This window comes from Pleurodeles waltl, chromosome 1_1, assembly GCF_031143425.1.
Source record: "Pleurodeles waltl isolate 20211129_DDA chromosome 1_1, aPleWal1.hap1.20221129, whole genome shotgun sequence".
Taxonomy (NCBI): domain Eukaryota; kingdom Metazoa; phylum Chordata; class Amphibia; order Caudata; family Salamandridae; genus Pleurodeles; species Pleurodeles waltl.
In genome coordinates this window covers 363,849,711-363,869,567 of record NC_090436.1, presented here as the reverse complement: position 1 = coordinate 363,869,567, position 19,857 = coordinate 363,849,711, and the positions used below count along the sequence as shown (strand labels likewise).

At 42.3% G+C, this 19,857-nt stretch overlaps 1 protein-coding gene across 1 annotated transcript in view; it reads left to right on the top strand.

Annotated features, from left to right (window-relative positions):
* The window catches only part of TRIM23 (tripartite motif containing 23), a 331,702-nt gene that overhangs the window by 59,253 nt on the left and 252,592 nt on the right, over positions 1-19,857 (top strand). The window contains exon 4 of the mRNA XM_069222783.1: positions 11,566-11,844. Coding sequence (XP_069078884.1) covers positions 11,566-11,844 — 279 coding nt within the window. The remainder of the gene's footprint in view (positions 1-11,565; positions 11,845-19,857) is intronic.

Here is a 19,857-nt window from a genome sequence, read left to right as displayed (position 1 = left end):
GCTAACCTGCCCTTCCAGTTTGTAGTTTAGACTGGGAACCATATTTTACCTTGCCTCCCTCAGGGTGGCACAACATGTGCTCCTGTCCCTGGGTACTTCAGGTACCTTATACTATGGACTTCAAAGAAAGTTAGCCTTTGCCTATTGGGTGTAGGCCACTCAAACATAAACTTTAAGGGTCAGGGCACTGGCACTGCAGTCTGATTACCAGGCCTCTATGCACTCTGAGTGGAAAACTTTGGGGTGATCATAGAAAAAGAGGCATTTGCTTACACATATACTCTTTGGGACATGGCCAACAAGTTCTTGCCAGCTGTTCTGGGGGACCTTGAGGCCTCTTTGATTCAGGTGCTCCATGACTGGAAGGACACAGCCAAGTGTCTTATCTGTGAATGCTTGGATACCATGAACTGAATCGTCAGGGCCTTCTGATGGGTGCTTTTAACCACAGGTTGCTCACCTTTTAGAATATCACCAGGCGCAGACTTCCCAGACATTTTCTCAACATTACTCCTCTGCTCTTCCAGGTGGCTCATCGACATCTTTCTGCCCCAGAGGTAACAGAGCGGAGCCGCATACAAGCACCACCTCTGCACACTCACCTCAGTTCCTTCCTTGCCTCACCTTAGAAAGCATATCTGGTGCTTCATTTTTTCTCGATTCAAATAGTTTTTCAAACTAAATTCCAGTGTGCAAGGGAACAATGTCCCCACCTAAAACTACATGTGTCAAACCAATCCATGACTGTTGAAAACATATATCAGAGATAGATAGACAGCACAAGGTGTGCCTTTGCTGTTTGGTCTCGGGACATGACTCCAGGTCATGTAAGGAATGTGCCCGCATGCACCTGAAGGTGGTTCAAGGTGAGTCACTGAGCATTCAAAGAAGCCAATCGAGCGCCTTTCCTGCTTTAGGTAGAGGATGAGGGACCCATTCCCGTTCTCGAGACCAATTCCTCATAAGGTTCTCTTCTCATTCAGTTCCTTTCTTGTTGTTCCTTTCAAAGGAGGTCCAGACTTTCCTTTTTTGTCGATTTTTCTACTTCTTCCTGTTTTCTTGCTTTTTCTTCTTTTCTTAATTTATTTCACCATTTCTTTTTTTATCATTTTCTTCTCAATTTATTTTTCCTTCATCTTTTATTTTTCTCCATTCTGTTTTTTTCTCATTCTTTTGTTCTTTCTTTGCTTCCTTTGAACCTTTTTGTTATCGCTTGATTTTATTTTTCTCCCCTCATTCTGTCATCCTTCCCTTTCTGTCTCGCCCCGTTCCTCTTATCTCATCTTCTCCTTTTTTTCTCACATTCTGTCTCTTTCTCTCTATTTCTCTCTTTTTCTTCCTTTCGCTGTCTGAAGGGCACAGGGACAAAACTGATCCATTAAGACCCCAGTCGTAAACCTTTTGCAATACAGCATCTCTGCATTTAATGTTGTATGCTCCCTGTAGCAGCATTTGGCCACTCTAGGGTCAGAGTTTAAGGCCCCTGTGCAAATTTATTGAATCCTTTATTAGACAGTAGATTACAACGGATTTCAGTGAATAGAAGTAGCTCTCTCTAAAGCAAAGGTTGGAGGCCCCTGTTCTAAACCTTGCTCTTGCCCAGTGAACAGGCAGGTGACAACTGGGGGATCGGGCAGTTCTGTTTTTAGGGTTGGGGTTTTTGGGGGTAGGGGGTCGGGGTAGTCTTTTTTGGGGGTGAGGGGATCGGGGTACTTTGGTTTTTGGGGGTGGGGGTTCGGGGTACTTTGGTTTTTTGGGGCTGAGGTGGTGGGAGCATCAGGGTACTGTGGTTTTTTTGGGGGTGGGAGGGTCGGGGTACTTTGTTTTTTTGGGGGATGGGTGGGTCGGGTAGTTTGGTTTTTTGAGGGGCAGGGGGTCGGGTTATTTCGTTTTTGGGGGTGGGGGGGTCGAGGTAGTTTGATTTGTGGGGGATCAGGGTAGTTTTGTTTTTAGGGGCAGGATGGGGGGGTCGGTTGTTTTTAGGGTGGGTGGATGAGGCCGGGGAAGGGTTTAGGGCTCCTGGTGGGTGGGAGGTATTGGGGGTAGTTTTCTTTTAGGGGTGGGGGTCTGGGTTGGGGTAGTTTTAGTATTAGGGATGGGGTACTTCTGGGCCTTAGGACAGGTGGGGGTGGTTGCATGCTAAAACCACGCATGCTGTTCTCACACATGCCTTTACTAGGCATGCTTTTACAACGAAAAACCCTTGTAAAGGCATGCGTGGTAAACAAATTTGTGGTAACAACGAGGTCGTTGTTCCGATCGCGTTGTTCAGACATGCGTGGTTCCAGCATTTGTTGTTCCATTATACATTTGTTTTGGGTGAGCAGTCGGCACTAGTCTATTGCTCTGTCACCACTCATGGATGAGATCCATAGGCTTTTCTGGCAATGTGCAGGCATTGATGGATCATGTGGTTTTGGTGTAAAAGCATTATCCGTCCTTGAGTGCTTCAAGGAAAGCCAGGCAATGGTCCAATCTTTGGGCCTTTTGACCCTTGCCTCATCAATTTCAGCCATTTGAGGCTACTCCAAAGGTTTGGCATAAAGGCATCACCAAACGGTCTTGCCCCTGTTCCAGTCACCCCAGCTCTTTTGTGACCAGGTACAGGGATCAGACGGGCAAGATGCAGGTCATCAGGAGCATTGATCTTACCATTCTCCATCCTCCGATGTCTATGCTTCCGAGCTGCTTTAGTTTGCGCTTTATGCCACACAGCCACCCTGTGGGAGACAAGATCCACCATTTCCAGATAGGGTGACAGTCTATTGCACTACCTCAATGGGCCCATCCAGATCGTCCAGTGGGGCTATGCCCTTCCATTGCTTTATCCATCTTACTGCAAGAGGTGCTGGCTACTGTTCAAAGGTGCCATTGAGAAGGTGTTGGCCTCAGAAATAAGTCAGGTTGTTACTCTTGATCTTACCTTATGCTGAAGGAGGAGTGAAACCTCCGTCCTATTTTAGATCTTCCCCATCTTAATGCCTTCCTGCGGAAGGACAGATTCAAATGACTCACACTGGCCCAGTGTGTGTACTCTGGATCCTGGTGAATGGTTGCTACTTTTGGACCTGCAGGACACTTATTTTCATATACCAAACCTGCAGTTTCACAGACAGTACCCAGGGTTCCAGAGAGGCCATGAGTGTTTTAAATTTGCTGTCTTGCCCTTCTGGCTTTCCAGTGCTCCTGTGTAAATGATTGTGGTGGTTGCCACCCTTCTTCACTCCAACACCACTTTTCCCCTACCTTAATGACTGGCTGTTGATTGTGGGTTTGCCACAGTCAGTCTGGGGCCATTTTCAGACAATAGCGAACTTTCTGACATCGTTGGATTATCGGTCAACATGCTGAAGTCGCACCTGGGTTCTTCCCAGAACTTTCCTTTCATAGTAGCTGTCTTATATAGGTGCAGTTCATTGCATTCCTTCGGTCACAATGAGCCCAGGACCTTTTGGCTGTGATTCTGATGTTTCGACCTTGGTCCTGGATTTTAGTAAGTGATTCTGAAGCTTCATGGCCTATTAGCCTCCAGCAACCTGCTGATCGATCATACCAGGTGGCATAGCTCTGCAGTTGAATCTGAAGTCTTTGGGCCTGCACCAAGGAAACCTGTCTGATTTCATCCAGTTTTCTGCAGAGATTTGCGATGAAGGCTGCTCAACTGCAGTTGGTCCAGCAGCAAACCCCTCTCCCTGCCCCACCCAGAGCTGACGGTGGTGACAGATGTGTCACTGTGTGGTTGGGGAAGTCATCTCGAAAAGATGGAGATAGAAAACAGCCTACACTTCAGTATGTTGGAACTGTGGGCCATTTGCCTGAATTTGAAGACCTTCCTACTGTCTACAAAGGGAAGCTGGTACAGGTTCTCATGGATGATCAGATTTTTGTGGGGTTTTCTGGGGAAAAGAAAATGCAGACCACCAGTGCATTTTTAAATGGAGCCCCTGTCCTTGACATCTGCCAGTAAATGATGTGAGCACTGGTGCACATGTTTATGAATCACTACTGCCTTGACAACCAGGTCCAACGGGCAGAGCATATTGCCCATTCGATCCTGCAATGCTTCTTGGTCTGAGCCTTCTCCACAGACCCTCCACCTTGAGAGGTGCTGTTTGGTATCTTTTGTAAAGGTGAGGAATCTGTGTTTAGGAGTATCCATCAGAAGAAAAAGATGCTTATCTTTGGTAACTCTCTTTCTGGTGGATGCTCTGTCCGATTGCAGATTCCTCACTGCCGTCCCACCTCCCTATTCTACGCAGTGTTCTCTTTTTACTACCTAAAAGGTCAAGGTCACAAATTAGAGCAGCAGGACGGGGGTCTCAGCTCAAATCTCTGCAATTTCAATTTTTTGAGATTTAGTAGCAACAAATGACTGCTTTTGATTTTCTCTGTGAAGTGATTGTTGTCCTTCTCATCTCCAGATGGGAACCCTTACAGACTAAGCTGTCGGACGTCCTTTTGTTTGTTTTGTCCTCAGCCTAGCTAGGCCTTGCATTGGATACTGTAAAAGATTACTTGTCTGCCTTTCCAGATTTGCTGGACAGTCCATCCTAGTTTAAATCATTTGTGAGGAGGTTTATTAAAGGTTTGGCGCACAATTTTCCTTCCAACTGTTAATGATACCACAGTGGGACCTTAATTTGACCTTGACTTTTCTCATGTATAGGCCCTTTTGGAGCAAAGCAGCTCGCTACGTCTCCTGACCTTGAAGACTACCTTCCTCATTGTGAGCACATGAGCTTGTTCCATGAGTGAACTGTGGTACTTTCAGTGCTATCACCGTACACTATTTTTTTCCTGGCCTTTGGTGCTGAAAACTCGTGCGGCTCCCTTGCTTAAAGTTGTGACCGCCTTTCATGCCTGGCAGTTGATCACTCCACCAGTGTTTTTGTGGGTTCTTCCGGTGTGTATAAAGGGAAGGGGGTGCGTAAGAACTCTGTCAAGATGAGTAGTCCTCTGCTTTAAGATGTTCTATGCACTGGACAAGAATTAACCTCCAAAAGCTTTGAGGGCCTGCCTTTGCATTTGGGAGAGTGGTGCTTGTCCTTGATAGTTGCCAGGCTGTGGCAGAAGTGTCTCAGCATATGTTCCCGAAGTGCTACTTCCTTCACAGCCAAGCCCAAGGGAAGTACACTTCCTCCACTTGGTTCTGCAAGATCTTTTCACCTAAGCCGAATTCTTATGTCCTCTACCTTTTTAGCTGTTTTTTTTAAAATTCACTCCCCCCCCATGCTACACATCATCAGCTAAAATAATTTTCCCCCTTTTTGTTTATGCTGAATAACATTGGCAAAAATCAATGATAAAGCCAAAGCATCTGCGTTAGCAGCCTAAAGATGAGACCTGTTGACTTCGCCAGTGTTTGTTCATTAGAGGTTCTCATATGTCTGATTAGTAAAGTACCAAAATCTCTATAGATTGTTCCAATTTGCAGATCTCTAAAATTGTTAGCCATTGTAATTCACTTTTGGATCTACACTCTTTTCAGATTAAGTTACGTTACACTTGCTTAACAGTTTTGATCTCTATTAGAATTTCAGTACAACCATTCCAGAAAATGCTGCAGTCCGGTTGACAAATACTCTTGATTTTAGAAGGAACGAGCTAAACAAGCGTAAAATTGTTTGTCCAAGGTCCCCTGAATGAATAAATACCTACTCCTTGGTGAGCTGTTAATGTACTGTCCAGGGATGGCACGCTTAACTGTTAAGAGTGTACTGAATGACACCTAATGGCTCTCACATTTTGGTGCGACTGTACAGTTAAATATGATGAGGCTGAATTTTTTAAATTTATTTATTTTTTTATAAAATAAGCATCAGTTAAACAGAAGAAGGCATCCACATTATATTCCGAAAAAACATAGCCGCCCATGTTGAGATAGATTAAGAAACCAGACTGATTTTCAGAATTTTAATCCTCTTTACTCTCCAAAATCACAGTTTGAACCTATTAAGTAGTGTTGGTGTTCATTAAAAAAAGTAATTTGTATGGCAGTGTGTAATTTTCTAGCTTCTGAGAAAGATACTTAAGAAAATTATTCCACAAAATGACTCTCCACTGAGGTTGGTTGCCTCACAATAGAATTGCACCAATGGGCTGTGTGGGCTTTAACTGAAACATTTTCTCCATATCAAGATGGAAACTCTGCAGGAGTAAAAACAAGTCATATCACCTTTTTTTTTAGTAAAAAAAAATATTATCCAGTCTACTGTAAGTCACCAGCTTATTTTACAATTGCCAAGGATATATTTTGGGGAAGGTTGTAGTAAAATTTGACAATGGCAAGGAAACATTGAATATCCCAGTGGAACTTTTTTTTAAAATTCTGCTGATGCTGCATGTACCTCTCTCTACCAATGACTGAAATAAATATTTTATAACAGATAAATGAATATGCTGTTGCTGCTTTACAAAGTCAGATGGTCCATATGTGCTATTCATAAAATAGATGATGTCAGTAAAACTGTTTTACTTTGGCCTCCATGCCAAACATGTAAAGAGAATCAAAGCCCTCAGCCCCCTGGTTCAACTGTGTGTAAACTGGAGCAAAGCAACCTGACCTGATCTGGAAATATAGAACTCCAAGGGAGGAGATACTGTTTTTAATAATTTATTATTATTATTAAGAGCTTATTGCTACATGCCCTTTGTGATTCATTCTACTTTAAAATAAAGATATTGGATAAACCACAGAGATTTTTAATTCCAAATTAATTCACCAGACACTTATCTATATCTTATTTGAGATGGTTGTTCTTAGCGCCTGTGATTGCATAAGTATGACTGTTCAGCATTGTGGCACGTTTCTCAAGGCAGTTTGACTGTCAGAATCTCTTTGCGATACAGTTGTTTCAGTTTCTACAGCATTTAACACAAGAATAATCTTGGAACACCACAGGCAAAAGTCACTAAATAGCTCTTATAAAATTGGTTTATTCAGTGGTTTTGTCAATTGTCACATAATACAGCTATGGGAAAGACTGCATTCTTGGATTTATCCACATGTTTGGAGTGTCCAATCCAAAAGTTCAAAACATCGAATGCTTAAGACATCAAAAGCAAGTATTACATGAGTTTGAGCGAAATTTAAACCAGATGCGAGTTTCGAACCATCCGCTACCTTTTCTGTCTTCACCCTAACTTCTGGTAGTTGTAGGGATGTTTGGTAGTTTATGAAGTTCAAAGAATTTTAGCAATTTCTGATAGTTTAACAGTGTTGGGACCACAATTCCATACATAGTAATATCTTTTTGGACCATCTCTTCATCAAGGAGTGAATATGTTCTTTTTTAGGATTAAGAATATTTCTCACAAAGGTTTTATATAGGGAGAAGTCAAGTGGTGACACTCAAGCACAACAGCAATTTTAATTGGAAACATGTAGAGAAGGGACTAAGTGAATATAAGTTGGTATGTGAAATTATTGGCAACATACACATTGAGTATATAACATTGTATGTATTCACCTGGGAGCTCTGCTGAAGGCATGGCCATTATGAGGCTGCTTAAGGAATCTGATGTGCTCATTACCATAATACAGATAAGGAAGTTTGCTGGGTGTATATATATATATATATATATATATATATATGTATATATGTATATATATATGTGTGTTTTCATAATGTTGATGTGTGAGAAATTACTGTATTTTTCTAAATTTTGAATGGGCTACAGTACATATAAATACTGCCAGAAAGATTTGCGTTTGACTTTTAGACGTGCAGTTGATTGGTGGAAATACATATGACTGTTAAATGATGGTTGAATGCATTTATAAAAATTTCTTAGTTTGTCACAATAAGAGCAGGATAGCATGAGGATGAGGGGGAGCAGTGTTTTAAAATGTTGTCCAACTAGTCACAGTTTAGAAGTCTGAGTCTCTAAAGTTTGCTGGACAAATGTTGATGAGCACTATTATTTTAATTGTTGGTTGTAATTATTAAATATATACACATCAGCTTTACTTCCTTAACCTTCCAGAAGAGGGTGTACAATTCATTTTTACCACTTACGTCCTGATTAGGAGTCAGGCGGAGCAGTATCTTTAAGTGAAATAATGAGTCATCTGATTCCTAGGGGACCAGTATTTCCAGACTCAAGAAACTTAGGGCCAGATGTAGGTAGCCGTTTGCATGGTGCAAACTGCGAAAATCGCATTTTGCGCCATGCAAACGGCCAAACGCGATGCTCATTCACAAATTGCGAGTCGGTACCGACTCACAATTTGTGAATGCGACTCGCAAATAGTAAGGGGTGTTCCCTTCCTATTTGCGACTCGCATCGCAATTCAGAATTGCTTTGTGACCGCGAATGCGGTCGCAAAGCAACTCGCAGTTACCACCACCTTTGTGAATGTCGCCAAAAATATTTTTTCAGAGCAGGCAGTGGTCCTATGGACCACTGCCTGCTCTGAAAAAACGAAACCAAATGGTTTTGGTATTGTTTTCATTTTGCAACTCGTTTTCCTTTAAGGAAAACCGGCTGCAAAATGAAAGAAAAAAACTGCTTTTTTTAAAAAGCAGTCACAGACATGGAGGTCTGCTTACTTCAGCAGGCCACCATCCCTGTGAGTGCAGGGACTCGCTATGGGGTCGCAAAATGCGACCCACTTCATAAATATTGATGAGGTGGGTCTTTGCGACCCCATAGCGAGTTGCAGAAGGTGTCTGAGACACCATTCTGCATCCGATTTTGCAACTTGCAAATTGCGAGTCGCTCAGACTTGCAATTTGCAAGTCGCAAAATCGGATTTTGCTACATCTGGCCCTTACTTCCATGCAAAAACTGGACCTGGTAATATCAGTACTGGTAATTCCGGACCTGATTCTATGGTGGGCAAATTCTTTGACAGGACAGGGATATGGGCAGAGACACAGCCTGACCGCTGCCCAACCGGCCTGGTAACAAAGAGGGAGCAGGCAACAATCTATTCAGACTCACCAGATCCTGCCCCAGGCAACCAGACCCCCACCTCATTTAACCACCAGTCTCACAGCAAAGGGGCCCGAGAATGAGAGCCGACCCATACCCAGCTGTGAATGAGTGAGCGGGTTGGAGTAAAAGAGCAGCCAGAGCTCCCCAGCCTGCACTGCATGCATCCTAGGCCAGAGGAAAATGCCCAGAGAAGAAGACAGTAACTTTAGGCAGCTCCATAACACCTCCAGCCTTCCTCTCCACAGTTGCAGTGCCAGCGGTAAATAGCATAGCTTTCTGTTGGAGGCAGAGAATCAGGGAGACCGAACCCCACAATGACACCAGTGACGCCTTGGAGCGCCCCTCGTGATTCCTAAAGGTGAGGCATCGCAGTGGGAGCCATCCTACCCCCACCATGACCCTCTGCCCCTGGTCCCAGTTACCACTTGCCCTGGAGAAGTTAATAATTAGGAGAGTTAAACTTCCTGCAGTATGGTCTGCACAGGTATTCCCAATTCTGGGCTGTTTAATGTGCACTTGGACTGTGCATGGGTGGACTTAAAAGCCAAAAACAGTACTTCTGACCGCCTCCAGATTTTAGTAAGGCCTTTCTGAAACTTTCATAGACTTGCAACATTTTGCCTTCGGTGTCTCCTTATGGTAGTAATGTAGTATGCCCTGTAGGATTTTTAATGCTTGTCATTCCCCCAGTTACGCAAGGCTTTTGTAACCAATTTGTAGATGCCGAGTAGGGTAATATTGATATGTGTCTCTTTATTGATTAAAGTGGGACAGTGATTGCTTGGGTTTGCATATTGATTTTATTTAACTCTGTAGCAAATCACTTGAGGCTATTATTCATAGAAGTATTCCTTAGATTGGAGAGAATTTGTGACAAACTGTTGATGTTGGTGTCATTTGAGACTTAGTCAAATATCTTTCCTACTGGTCTGCTGGAAGGCCTGTTCTCCATTACATTGAAAATAGTGTATTCAAAAGTAGGCTTTCCCTCTCTTGGTTTTAAAGCCTTGGTTATCTGATTAACTATAGCGATTAGTTGTACCTTATTTTTTTCACTGTTTTCTTAAATGTCATCCTTGTTTCCATCAATGTTTTACTGACATTGCTTTGGGGGCTATGACAGATATAACTCTTTTCTTTATGCTCTTTTGAAGTTCTTCTCCATTTTGAAGGTTTGGAGTGTAATTCTCGTTGAATAACCTATACGTTTTTAATGTGGTTTGTGTAAAAGTATATTCTTTGGTTTACCTGGCTACTGGGAGACTCATCTTTGCGTTTATGTATGGCTATTTAAGTAGAACAATCCTAGCCACCCAGTAGTGAAGTGCTGTCCAATAGAACAAGAGTTTCAGAGCAAGGACTAGTAAAACATGCTTACCAATTTGGGACCGAGGGGCCGTTGTCTTTGTTGGCATCCATGTGTGGTGAGCTATCAGAGTAGTCTCTTCTGAACAAGGTGTTTTGACAAGCAGGATCTTTAGCTTATTCCTCAGGTAGGAGAGTGATGTTGACCTTTTAACCAGTTAAGCTGCCTTTCACCTCTTTTGCCTTTCACCTCTTGTTGGCACCTGAGGCCCTTGTGTAAATGATATAACGTGTGTGCATTGTTCAGGGATTGGCTTTTTGGCTTGCTGTTGAGGATTGATGCCTGATTTATTTGTTATGTTTAAGTTAAGTGTGTCTCCTGTGTCTCATATATTTTGCTACACTTTGTTAATGTAACTTCTACTCCTGTCATGACTACTTGATCTGTCCAGAGATGTTCAAATAAGAGCAAGGTTAAGGAAGGACCTTTGTGGTTTTGGGACTCGCCAAAGGGTGTTGTTGATTTATTTGCAGTCTATCCACAGAGGCTATGGACACAACTAAAGTGGAAAAACGTCACAATGTCTATGGAGGCCAGAGGCTTATCTTTAGACAGAGACACTACGAATTACAGTACCAGTACTGGCGTAGTTAGCTTGAAAAAGCAGCTCACAAATACCTGCTTCACTTAGAAAAACTACTAAATGCAAGTACATGGCCATGAGTTGACGTGATGACATGTAGAGTCAAATACGGTTGTAAGGTTTTTTTCAGCATTCTCTCAAATCTTGCTCATTTCAGGTTTGTGGCTAGTCATCTAATGGTTGTAAGATTTTGATAAATAATTTCTTGACCACTTCCTGGAATGGAGAGTGGTTCAGTGGTTCCTTACAATGAACTCTTCTATTGGTTGCACAGTATTGTCTGTTCTAGGATGTCGAGCAATTGTTCATATTGTTATTCTTCTATAGAGAGATCTCCCATGGTCCACATTATTACTGGTAACAGTAATACCATCTTAATTTGCATGTGCAACCTGTATATTTTAAGGAATTTTCATGTAAAAAGTATACATGTTTAAGTAAAATATAGAAGCTGACAAATCAATCCGATAACCCTTTTTGAATTGGTTATCTTTCACAGATTTCAAGAAATGTGCAAGTCTGTAAACATGATGTAACTGATACTTTACTTTTTTACACACTCTTAATTCAAATTGTTCTTTACCGATATTGTATCTTATTTACTTCATCTTAACTAGGGTTTTACTTATATTTGTTTCTTGTTGAAACTCATGTCTTCATTTCCTATTACTTGCAGAGCATAATACGTTGTGACGAGGATGAAGCACATGTGGCTTCCATGTATTGCACAGTCTGTGCTACTCACCTCTGTTCAGAATGTTCTCAACTCACTCACTCTACAAAGACACTTGCAAAACATCGGCGTGTGCCTCTGGCCGATAAGCCACATGAGAAGACCTTATGTTGCCAGCACCAAGTACACGCCATTGAATTTGTTTGTTTGGAAGATGCTTGCCAAGCCAATCCTCTTATGTGCTGTGTTTGCAAAGAGTATGGGAAGCATCAAGGGCACAAGGTATGTACTCTGATAGCCTTGGTTACCTGTTGCACATGACAAGTGTTTGACCAAAATGTAGGCTTTCTTGGCACAGAATTATCTTGGTTATTCATATATTGCTCTGTGCTGCCAAAATGCTGCTTTAAAAAGTTGGTGAGACTATGTTACATTGGAAGGATGTCCCTGAAGGTAAGACAGAAAGCAACAAGAGAAAGTTATTTTTTTTTAATGTGTTTTTATTAGCATTTAAGATGTACAAACAGCAGTCCATAAACATTGGAAGGCGCACATGATTAACATCAAAAGTCATGGTTTGTACTTACCTGTCTCCCTTCCCTCCCTCTGGCATAATTCGTACAGCATGCATGAGGTAACAATCCTTCAGCAAACACTAAATTGTCACTCCTATATGGTGATCTGAGAACATATTTGTAATATAACAAAAACAATAAAAAAACAACACAATCCCCACCCCCCCTTCTCCTTCTCCTCCTCCCAGCTTCCTTATCCAGATTGACTTTGAGGGGGCCAATAAACAAACCCATGTGTGAGGGTAGCAGTTAGCCCTCCCACAATGATGAGCACCAGTTGGACACAGGGGTATAATCTACCAAGTCGTTATATTTACCGTTGGGCAGGGGCCTGGTTTCTGAGAACATTAAGTAGCCAATTAAGGTGTAGTGGGTTCAGCTACTAATGTTAAGTTTGATTCATCAATCCCCATGCCTGTAGATCATTGGTTAACCTGTTGTCTCTCCTAGTGCGTTTCATATGGGCTTCTTTGATCCCAGCCCATCCCATGGGGTTTTTCCTCCATACCTGTATCACCGGGGTCTAGGACCCAGCCATTGTACTGCAATACATCTTTTGGCCCCAACCTTGAATACCACGTACTCATCGGAAGAAATGCTAAGAGGCATTGTTTTATATGTATAGGGATCATCCAACGTGTCACGCTGGTGATGTAGCCAAAACCTGCATCCAAGAACTTGATATAGCTGGGCACACACCACCATACCATGTGGAGGAAGTCCTGCTCTCTGGCTTTACAGCAGGAGCAGTGTGAGGGCGTGTCAGTCATGGCGTGTAATCTCTTAGGTGAGAGACACATCATATGCACATAATTGTACTGTGTCAATTTCACCCTAGTTGATGGAAACTTCCTTCACCCCTGCATGAATCTTTCACCAGTCTTTAGGTGTAAGTAAGTTTTCACAGGCTTGCCTCCATTTATCTTCCATCCGGAGAGGCACCCCCTGCCCCCCAGAGAAGCAGAACATATTTTTGGTGGCCAACCATCTAGCAGGGTCTGAATGCCAAAGCACACGAGAAGAGCGGATGCCATGTGGCATACCACAGTGGCCTCTCTACTCAGAAGTGGCAAGAAACCAGTGTGGCATGACCTGGTTAGTTCTGTTTGCCACAGAGGAGTACGTGCTGTGTCATAGCTACTGTGCACTGTAGTTTACTCCAAGAGAGGCACTGGGAGATGCATTTAGACACTGTGGTATGCACTGCGGCTGCAGTTGGATAAGGGTCCGCCTGTATGCGTTCCTGCCACTGCCTTGAGTTCTAAGGATTAGCAGGACAGACTATGCTCAATTCATCATAATAGCCCCAGACTGATCCTGGAGAGTGGAGTACCTAGTGCCCAAAGCATGATTTTCTGCACTCTTATCCAGCTACCACAACAGTAAGAACTCCTGTCTTAGCGATAGGGGAGAGTTGTGCACCCGGTTTTCTGCAGCCTGTACTTTGATGTATGGAGATTTAGCTGTGCTGCACAAAGTGTTTGATTGCCAAGGGTATTATCTTTGCAGACTTATGTACTTCAACAGAGACCATTATGCTGGGAGCTGGAGGAAATGTGTTGCTTGGTGTGACTCTCATCACACTCTACATCTGCAGGCCAATCTTTCGATTTGTACTGTTGTCATTCGTCTAGCCAGGCCTTGTGGTGGACACAGTTAAGGTTTATCAGTTGTGCTTTTCTATGTTTACCTGATCATCAGGCTCTATTTAAATAATCTGTTGTGATGTGTTTTTTTTCAGTGGTCTGACTCATTTGTTTCTGCTGAAGCTGTTCGTCCTGCCATAATGGGACTTGAACTTGGTGTTGACATTATTATGTTCATGCCTTTTGAGCCAATGTACAGCGGCTCACTGAGACTGCTAACAGTCTTCTCAGATGGCTGCATGAGTGAAGTGTAGGCACTCTTATTGCAACCACGCTACATGACCCTCTTTCTGGACAAGTTGGTCCTGATGACAGTCTGTCTTCTTACCCAAAGTAGTACAGTCTTTCCAAAAGAACCATTCTGTCACTTTGCCAGGTCACCCCCCACCCCCACCCTTCGTACAAGAAGTAGAGACTGCATTGGCTCCTCCCTAAAAGGGCACTGAGCTTTTACAGTGACTGTGCAAAACACAATTGTGGGCTATGGCTCATCAACTCGTATTTTTCTCTGGAGCAAAGAAGGAGAAGGCGGTACAGAAAAGGGCATGTCAAGATGAATAGTCATTTGCATCAAAATCTGCTGTATGCTGGCCAGAAACCAGCCCCACTCACCTCCCAGAAGACCTGCAGGCTCATTCCACCTGGGCTAAGACCGCTGTAGCACCATTGGCAAGCAGGATGCTTGTTCTGGACATCTGGCAGGCTACAACATGGGTATGTGTGCATATGTTCACCAAGACACTTCTTCCTTAACAGTCCAGTCCAAGGGAGGGTAGTTTTGCCTGCTTTGAGTCCACTTCCTAGGGCTTCCAACTTTGGGAGGTACTGACGTGGTGCCTGCTCTTAACATGAGCAATTTTCAGGTAGGAGGATCCATCAAAAAAACAAGTTACTTACCCTTGGTAACGCTTTTTATGATGGATATTCTATCTAACCACAGATTCCTCACTGCCCTCCCACCTCCCTTTTCTGTGGATTGGACATCTGGATATCAAAATAAGGTTCCAAGTTAGATTTTTGACACATTGTCATGAAGTTGGATTTGCACACTGCTCCTTCCCTAGCATAAAGCAATCGATTGTCCTCCTTCAAGCTCTTGTCTTATGCAGGCTATTAAATTGTTCATCTATGTTCCTCAGCGCCCCATTAAAGACTACAAATGGTTGGAAATTGAACCATCAGAATCAAGTTTGTCTTAAAATACATCACATGTCCACCTATCGCATGAAATTAAACTGGCTGCTCATCAAACAACAAATTATATTCGATACCCTCTGCACTATCTGGAAGGCAACACACCTTATAACTCAAATACCTCTGAGACTTGTTCACCTGTCCAAGTTGGGAAGGAGGCTACGTTCTAACAGATACACTAAACTACCCTATGGAGAAGGAAAATTCTAGGAGGAATACAACCACACTAAGCTGGTATTGAGCTGTGGTACGAACAGACTTGTTCATGCAAAACGGCCCAACTTTATGGACTCCAAAGCCTGATTCATAATAAACCTCTGACTGTAGTTGTTCCACTGACATTTTGTTTGCCCCTCACAAAAAAAATCCTTCTCCCTCGTCGTCCTCAACCTTCCCCATCATTCGCCTTTAAACTAAATGGCTCTGGAAATTGTTATACGTAAATAAATACAACACAAATTACAAATAGTTCATTAGCCTTATTAATTCTGTCATAAATAGGTTGTGTATAGAACAGTTGATGTTAATTTTCTTCGGTAAGCATTGCTTCCAGCTCCCCACTCACATTATGGATCATCTTACAAATCTCAGGAGATGCCCTCTAATTATATTAATTTTGGAGTATCATAGCTGGATCTCAGATGGTTCAATAAAAAAGCCTACCTTCTGAAATTCCAGGGCACTCGTAATAAGGCCGTTTGCCTTTACTTGTGACCTTAAGTTTTTCATGGATTTGGAAATTGCTCAGAATTGTGACTTAGGGCCTGATTTAGATCTGTGCGGAGGGAATAATCCTTCACAAAAGTAATGAATATCCTGTTCCCCATATTACGACCCCCATAGGATAAAATGGGATCGTAATACTGCGGACAGGATATCTGTCACATTTGTGAAGGATTATTCCCTCCACCCAGATCTAAATCAGGCCGTTAGTTATTTTGTATTATAGAAGGAGTGACATAGCAACAAAGAAATGTAGTTTCACGTCTCTCTTAGATAAAGACTACATTTAAATTCCATACTGTTGGTAATGATGAGTTCTATATCATGAAATGCCATAAAAACAGTTTGTTGCATCTTTGTACCAGAAAAGACTTGTCCAGAAAAAATCACATTACTCCCTGCTGTGAAATTACCAATAAATGTCATCTGCAAGGCTGAGCATCCATAGCAACATATGGCAAACATTTTGTAATATTAAAAAAGATAAAACATCATTGTCTCCCTCCTCTCCCCTGTACCTCTTTCTGTGAGCTCCCTCGTGGAAAGTGCTTTCCCAAGTAGCTGCTTATTAGTAGAACGTTAAAGGACAAATGGTAATGAGAACCAGTAAAGTTGGATCATCCAAACAATTAATTTCTTAGTGAATTGGGACAGAGTGCAGCAAAGGTTACCAAAAATTCCTTGCTGACGTCCAGGTCTTACTTTCAATGACCTTGTTATGCTCCGACTTTTCACAACATCAGAGGCATATTCTCTTTCCATATCTTGTCTTCTTTTTGATATAATGTTAACGGAATACGGGCACAATGGTCTTGCGCTGATATTAGCTTTGCCTATAGACAGATTCCGTGACAGCATTGCTTCTAGGGTCCATTTCATGGCACACTACCTCCTTCAAAGCACCCTTTTAAGCACTGTCTCAAACTTCTTGAAGTACTGGCTTTCCACCTTTCTCTTAGTGCCCTCAAGGCCGCCTTTCTTTTTAGAAATACTTGAAAATCCTGAATATCTCCACTCTTTGAATACCTCTTTTTTTATCAGGCTAGTTCTTGGTTCTCCTCTTTGCGCAAGGGAGTTTTCAGGTGTTAAAAATAATATATCCTTAGACAAAACAGTTTACATAAACAATAATAAACATTAACTTAGTACATGTATGCAGGCACACAAGCCTCATGTTAAAAGCAGCATAGAACACGTCCACCATGATGGTGCTTTGATACAGCAACGCAGGAGTCACGACATCCTCAGAGTCACTCATATTAGTTTTACAAGGGCATTGATGGGGCTGAGGCGCAAGCACTTTGTCATTGACAGGAGTGTCACTGACAGGTAGATATCACTTGGCAGCAGCGGTCAAAGTGCATTTAAAAAAAAAATGGGAACTGTGATGCTGCATGCAATGAGGCGGGGTCAATAAGTGTGTGGGGGCGGGGTCAAAGGTGTGGCTAAAAAACAAAATATTCTCCTTCTGGTACCTACATATATATCACGGATTAAATGGAGAAAAAAAAAGTTAATCACTGGTAAGTGCACTATTGTGTAATATGAAGCCTCTATTAGTTAATGTACTGAGAGGTCTGTGTGTAACCGGAAAGCCACAGAATGAAATCTTGATTGGCGCAATGGAGAATTGTGGCTTGTGTATTGTTAGTGTTACAAGGGGCCAGCCTGTGACAGAACTCACGTAGAATGTCTGAGTCATTTTGTTAGACTTTAACTACACGCAGTAAAGGACAGACTGCTACCAAATGTGCAAAAAGATTTCAGATAAAACGGTGCTTCCAAAACTTAGGTTTTAGTAATTACCCGGACTGTACATAATAATTTATTTGTATTCAACTGCACTGAAAAGTACACACTGCACAGCTCACCTGGTAACTCCTTTGCACGACCATTCGAAAATAATAAATCACAAAGCTTAATGTGGTTCGAGCATTTAAACCAGTACTGGCTCCCAAGCCCCCTTTACATTTGCAGTTTAAGCAGTTGTGCTCATTTCTTTCAGGCAAGGAGGCACCCTGGCAAGAAAGCCTTTTCATTATTAAGCTGCCTGCCCCTCCCATGGTCTCACAGCACAGGAGACTCCCAGAATGAAACTTAAACTGAAGCATTTGCACGATCGGAGTTTACTGTCCTGGCATGATTGTCTTTTCATAAAAAGTAGAGGAACAGTTTTACATAAATGAAAAAAAAATGTAGGGGCACATCGTGCCCCTCTGATCCTGCTCACTTTGAGTCCTTCTTGGAAGGCTGGTAAATGAGAGCAGCCGTATAATCTTGATAGATTCTGCCATGCAGTGTCCTCATATTAACATTAAGGAACCCTAAACTTAAAATCTGGGCTTCGTAAATCATGTACTCGACACACAGGGTAGCCTCTCTCCTCTTCTTCTTCAGATGCGGCAGAAGCCAAATATTTTCTTACATCTGAGTCCAATTTCCTCAAAGGTTATCATCCAAACATTATGCCACCAGGTTTGTTTTTTCCATCTTTGGAAGTGAAGGTCTGCTTTTTTTTTTTACAACTTTTGTTGACACAACTTCTCTTACCGCACTGCTTTAACAACACATAAGTAAGGTATATGTATTTGTGAATTGAATGTTGCCATGAAAGGGTATCTTGGCACACAATACTAGGTGATGATTGTTACCTAACTCAAAGGTACTCATTTTATCGACCTCAGAAAGACGAAAGGCTTAGTGGACTTGCTAATTTGAACCTTTGACCATGAGGTCCAATTTTCAATCTGTTTAATGCAAGCTTAGTTTTCTTTTTTGGGTGACTTGGTATGTATGTGCTTTCTGACTCATTTTATAAAGATCTGGACTTCTTTATTTAATTCTGTTTTGCAAGTGCTCATAATGTGCACCGTTAATTAATTTCAGGCTGCCGCCGAGGTGTAGTAGAAACTATTTGTAATAGCATTAGACTGGACCAGGCCCGGCTCCAGGACTTTTTCTTTGGATGGACCAAGGTTGCATTCAGATGGGTCACAGTGGGCCCAATTTTTGTCACTTCTGGAAATAGCCTACAAGCCCTAGATTACACCATATCTGCTTTCAAATGGGCACCATGATACAAACAATATATTCTCTGCGTATATAACACTTGCAGATGGTAGGATAGTAATCAATTCAGCTAAGGTTAATTTTAGGGTTTAGCAGTAGGTAGTTGTAATTTGAAGTATGGGTAACTTTAGGGTTTAGGGATGGGGAGTGATAAAGGGATGTATTGGTGATTTTAGTGTTATGGACTGGGTAGTGCTAAAGGGATGTAAGCATTTTGTGTATTGTAGCCTTAGTTTGTGTCTATCAAAATAATTAGCCAAAAAGTTGGAAGTGTAGCACTGGAAACAATGTATGTGATTACATGGAGGGAAGTGGTTATCCTACACACGGGTGAATGCTTAAGACATCTCTAGATTTGCAGAGGAGAAAGCTTCCTAAACCTCTCCAGGCTGCAAACCTCATGTCCTTTGCACAAGAGTTTAGGGACACCATATTATGTGGAAGTGTTAAAACTGCATTTCTACCATCTCAGACAATCGAGAAAAAGGAGTAGGGTAGGTAGGCAAGAGGCAAAATATACAAGTACTGGTGGCAATGTAGAGAATCAAAAGGTGAAGATGTATAGAAGAAAATCCTTGAGATAAAACATTAGGGGTCCAAAAGAAGTGAGTGGACGCAGCATAACCACGGTCTACCTCCAAAGAGCTCCTATCCCATGAAATTCAGTATGGCATTTAATCATAGTTTCCAGATGAAGCCTCTCTAGATGACACCTTTCACCCCAGCCTGACTGAAAACTGGTTGTGGGTAATGTAGCACACAGCCAGCAGAATCATGGTAGCTCACTCTGGGTTAATCTCTCCTGTAGTCTATAATTGCAGCTACACAAAACTTTGCAGTGATGGTGGCTCTAGAGTAGAGCCGAAAGCAACTCATCACCCCAAGCACCAGGCCTGCAACTGGCTCACAGGTTGACTTAAATCAAATGTAGTATTTGCCTCTTTCACAAGAGTTGGTTGCCACTTAACACAGGAGATCAAACCCTAAGCAGGAGATATGTACCTTCTTTCAGATTCGACCAACTATTCCAACATACATTATGTTAATTTGTGTGACTGGGAGGGCCAAAGGTTATTTTTGGGTGGGCC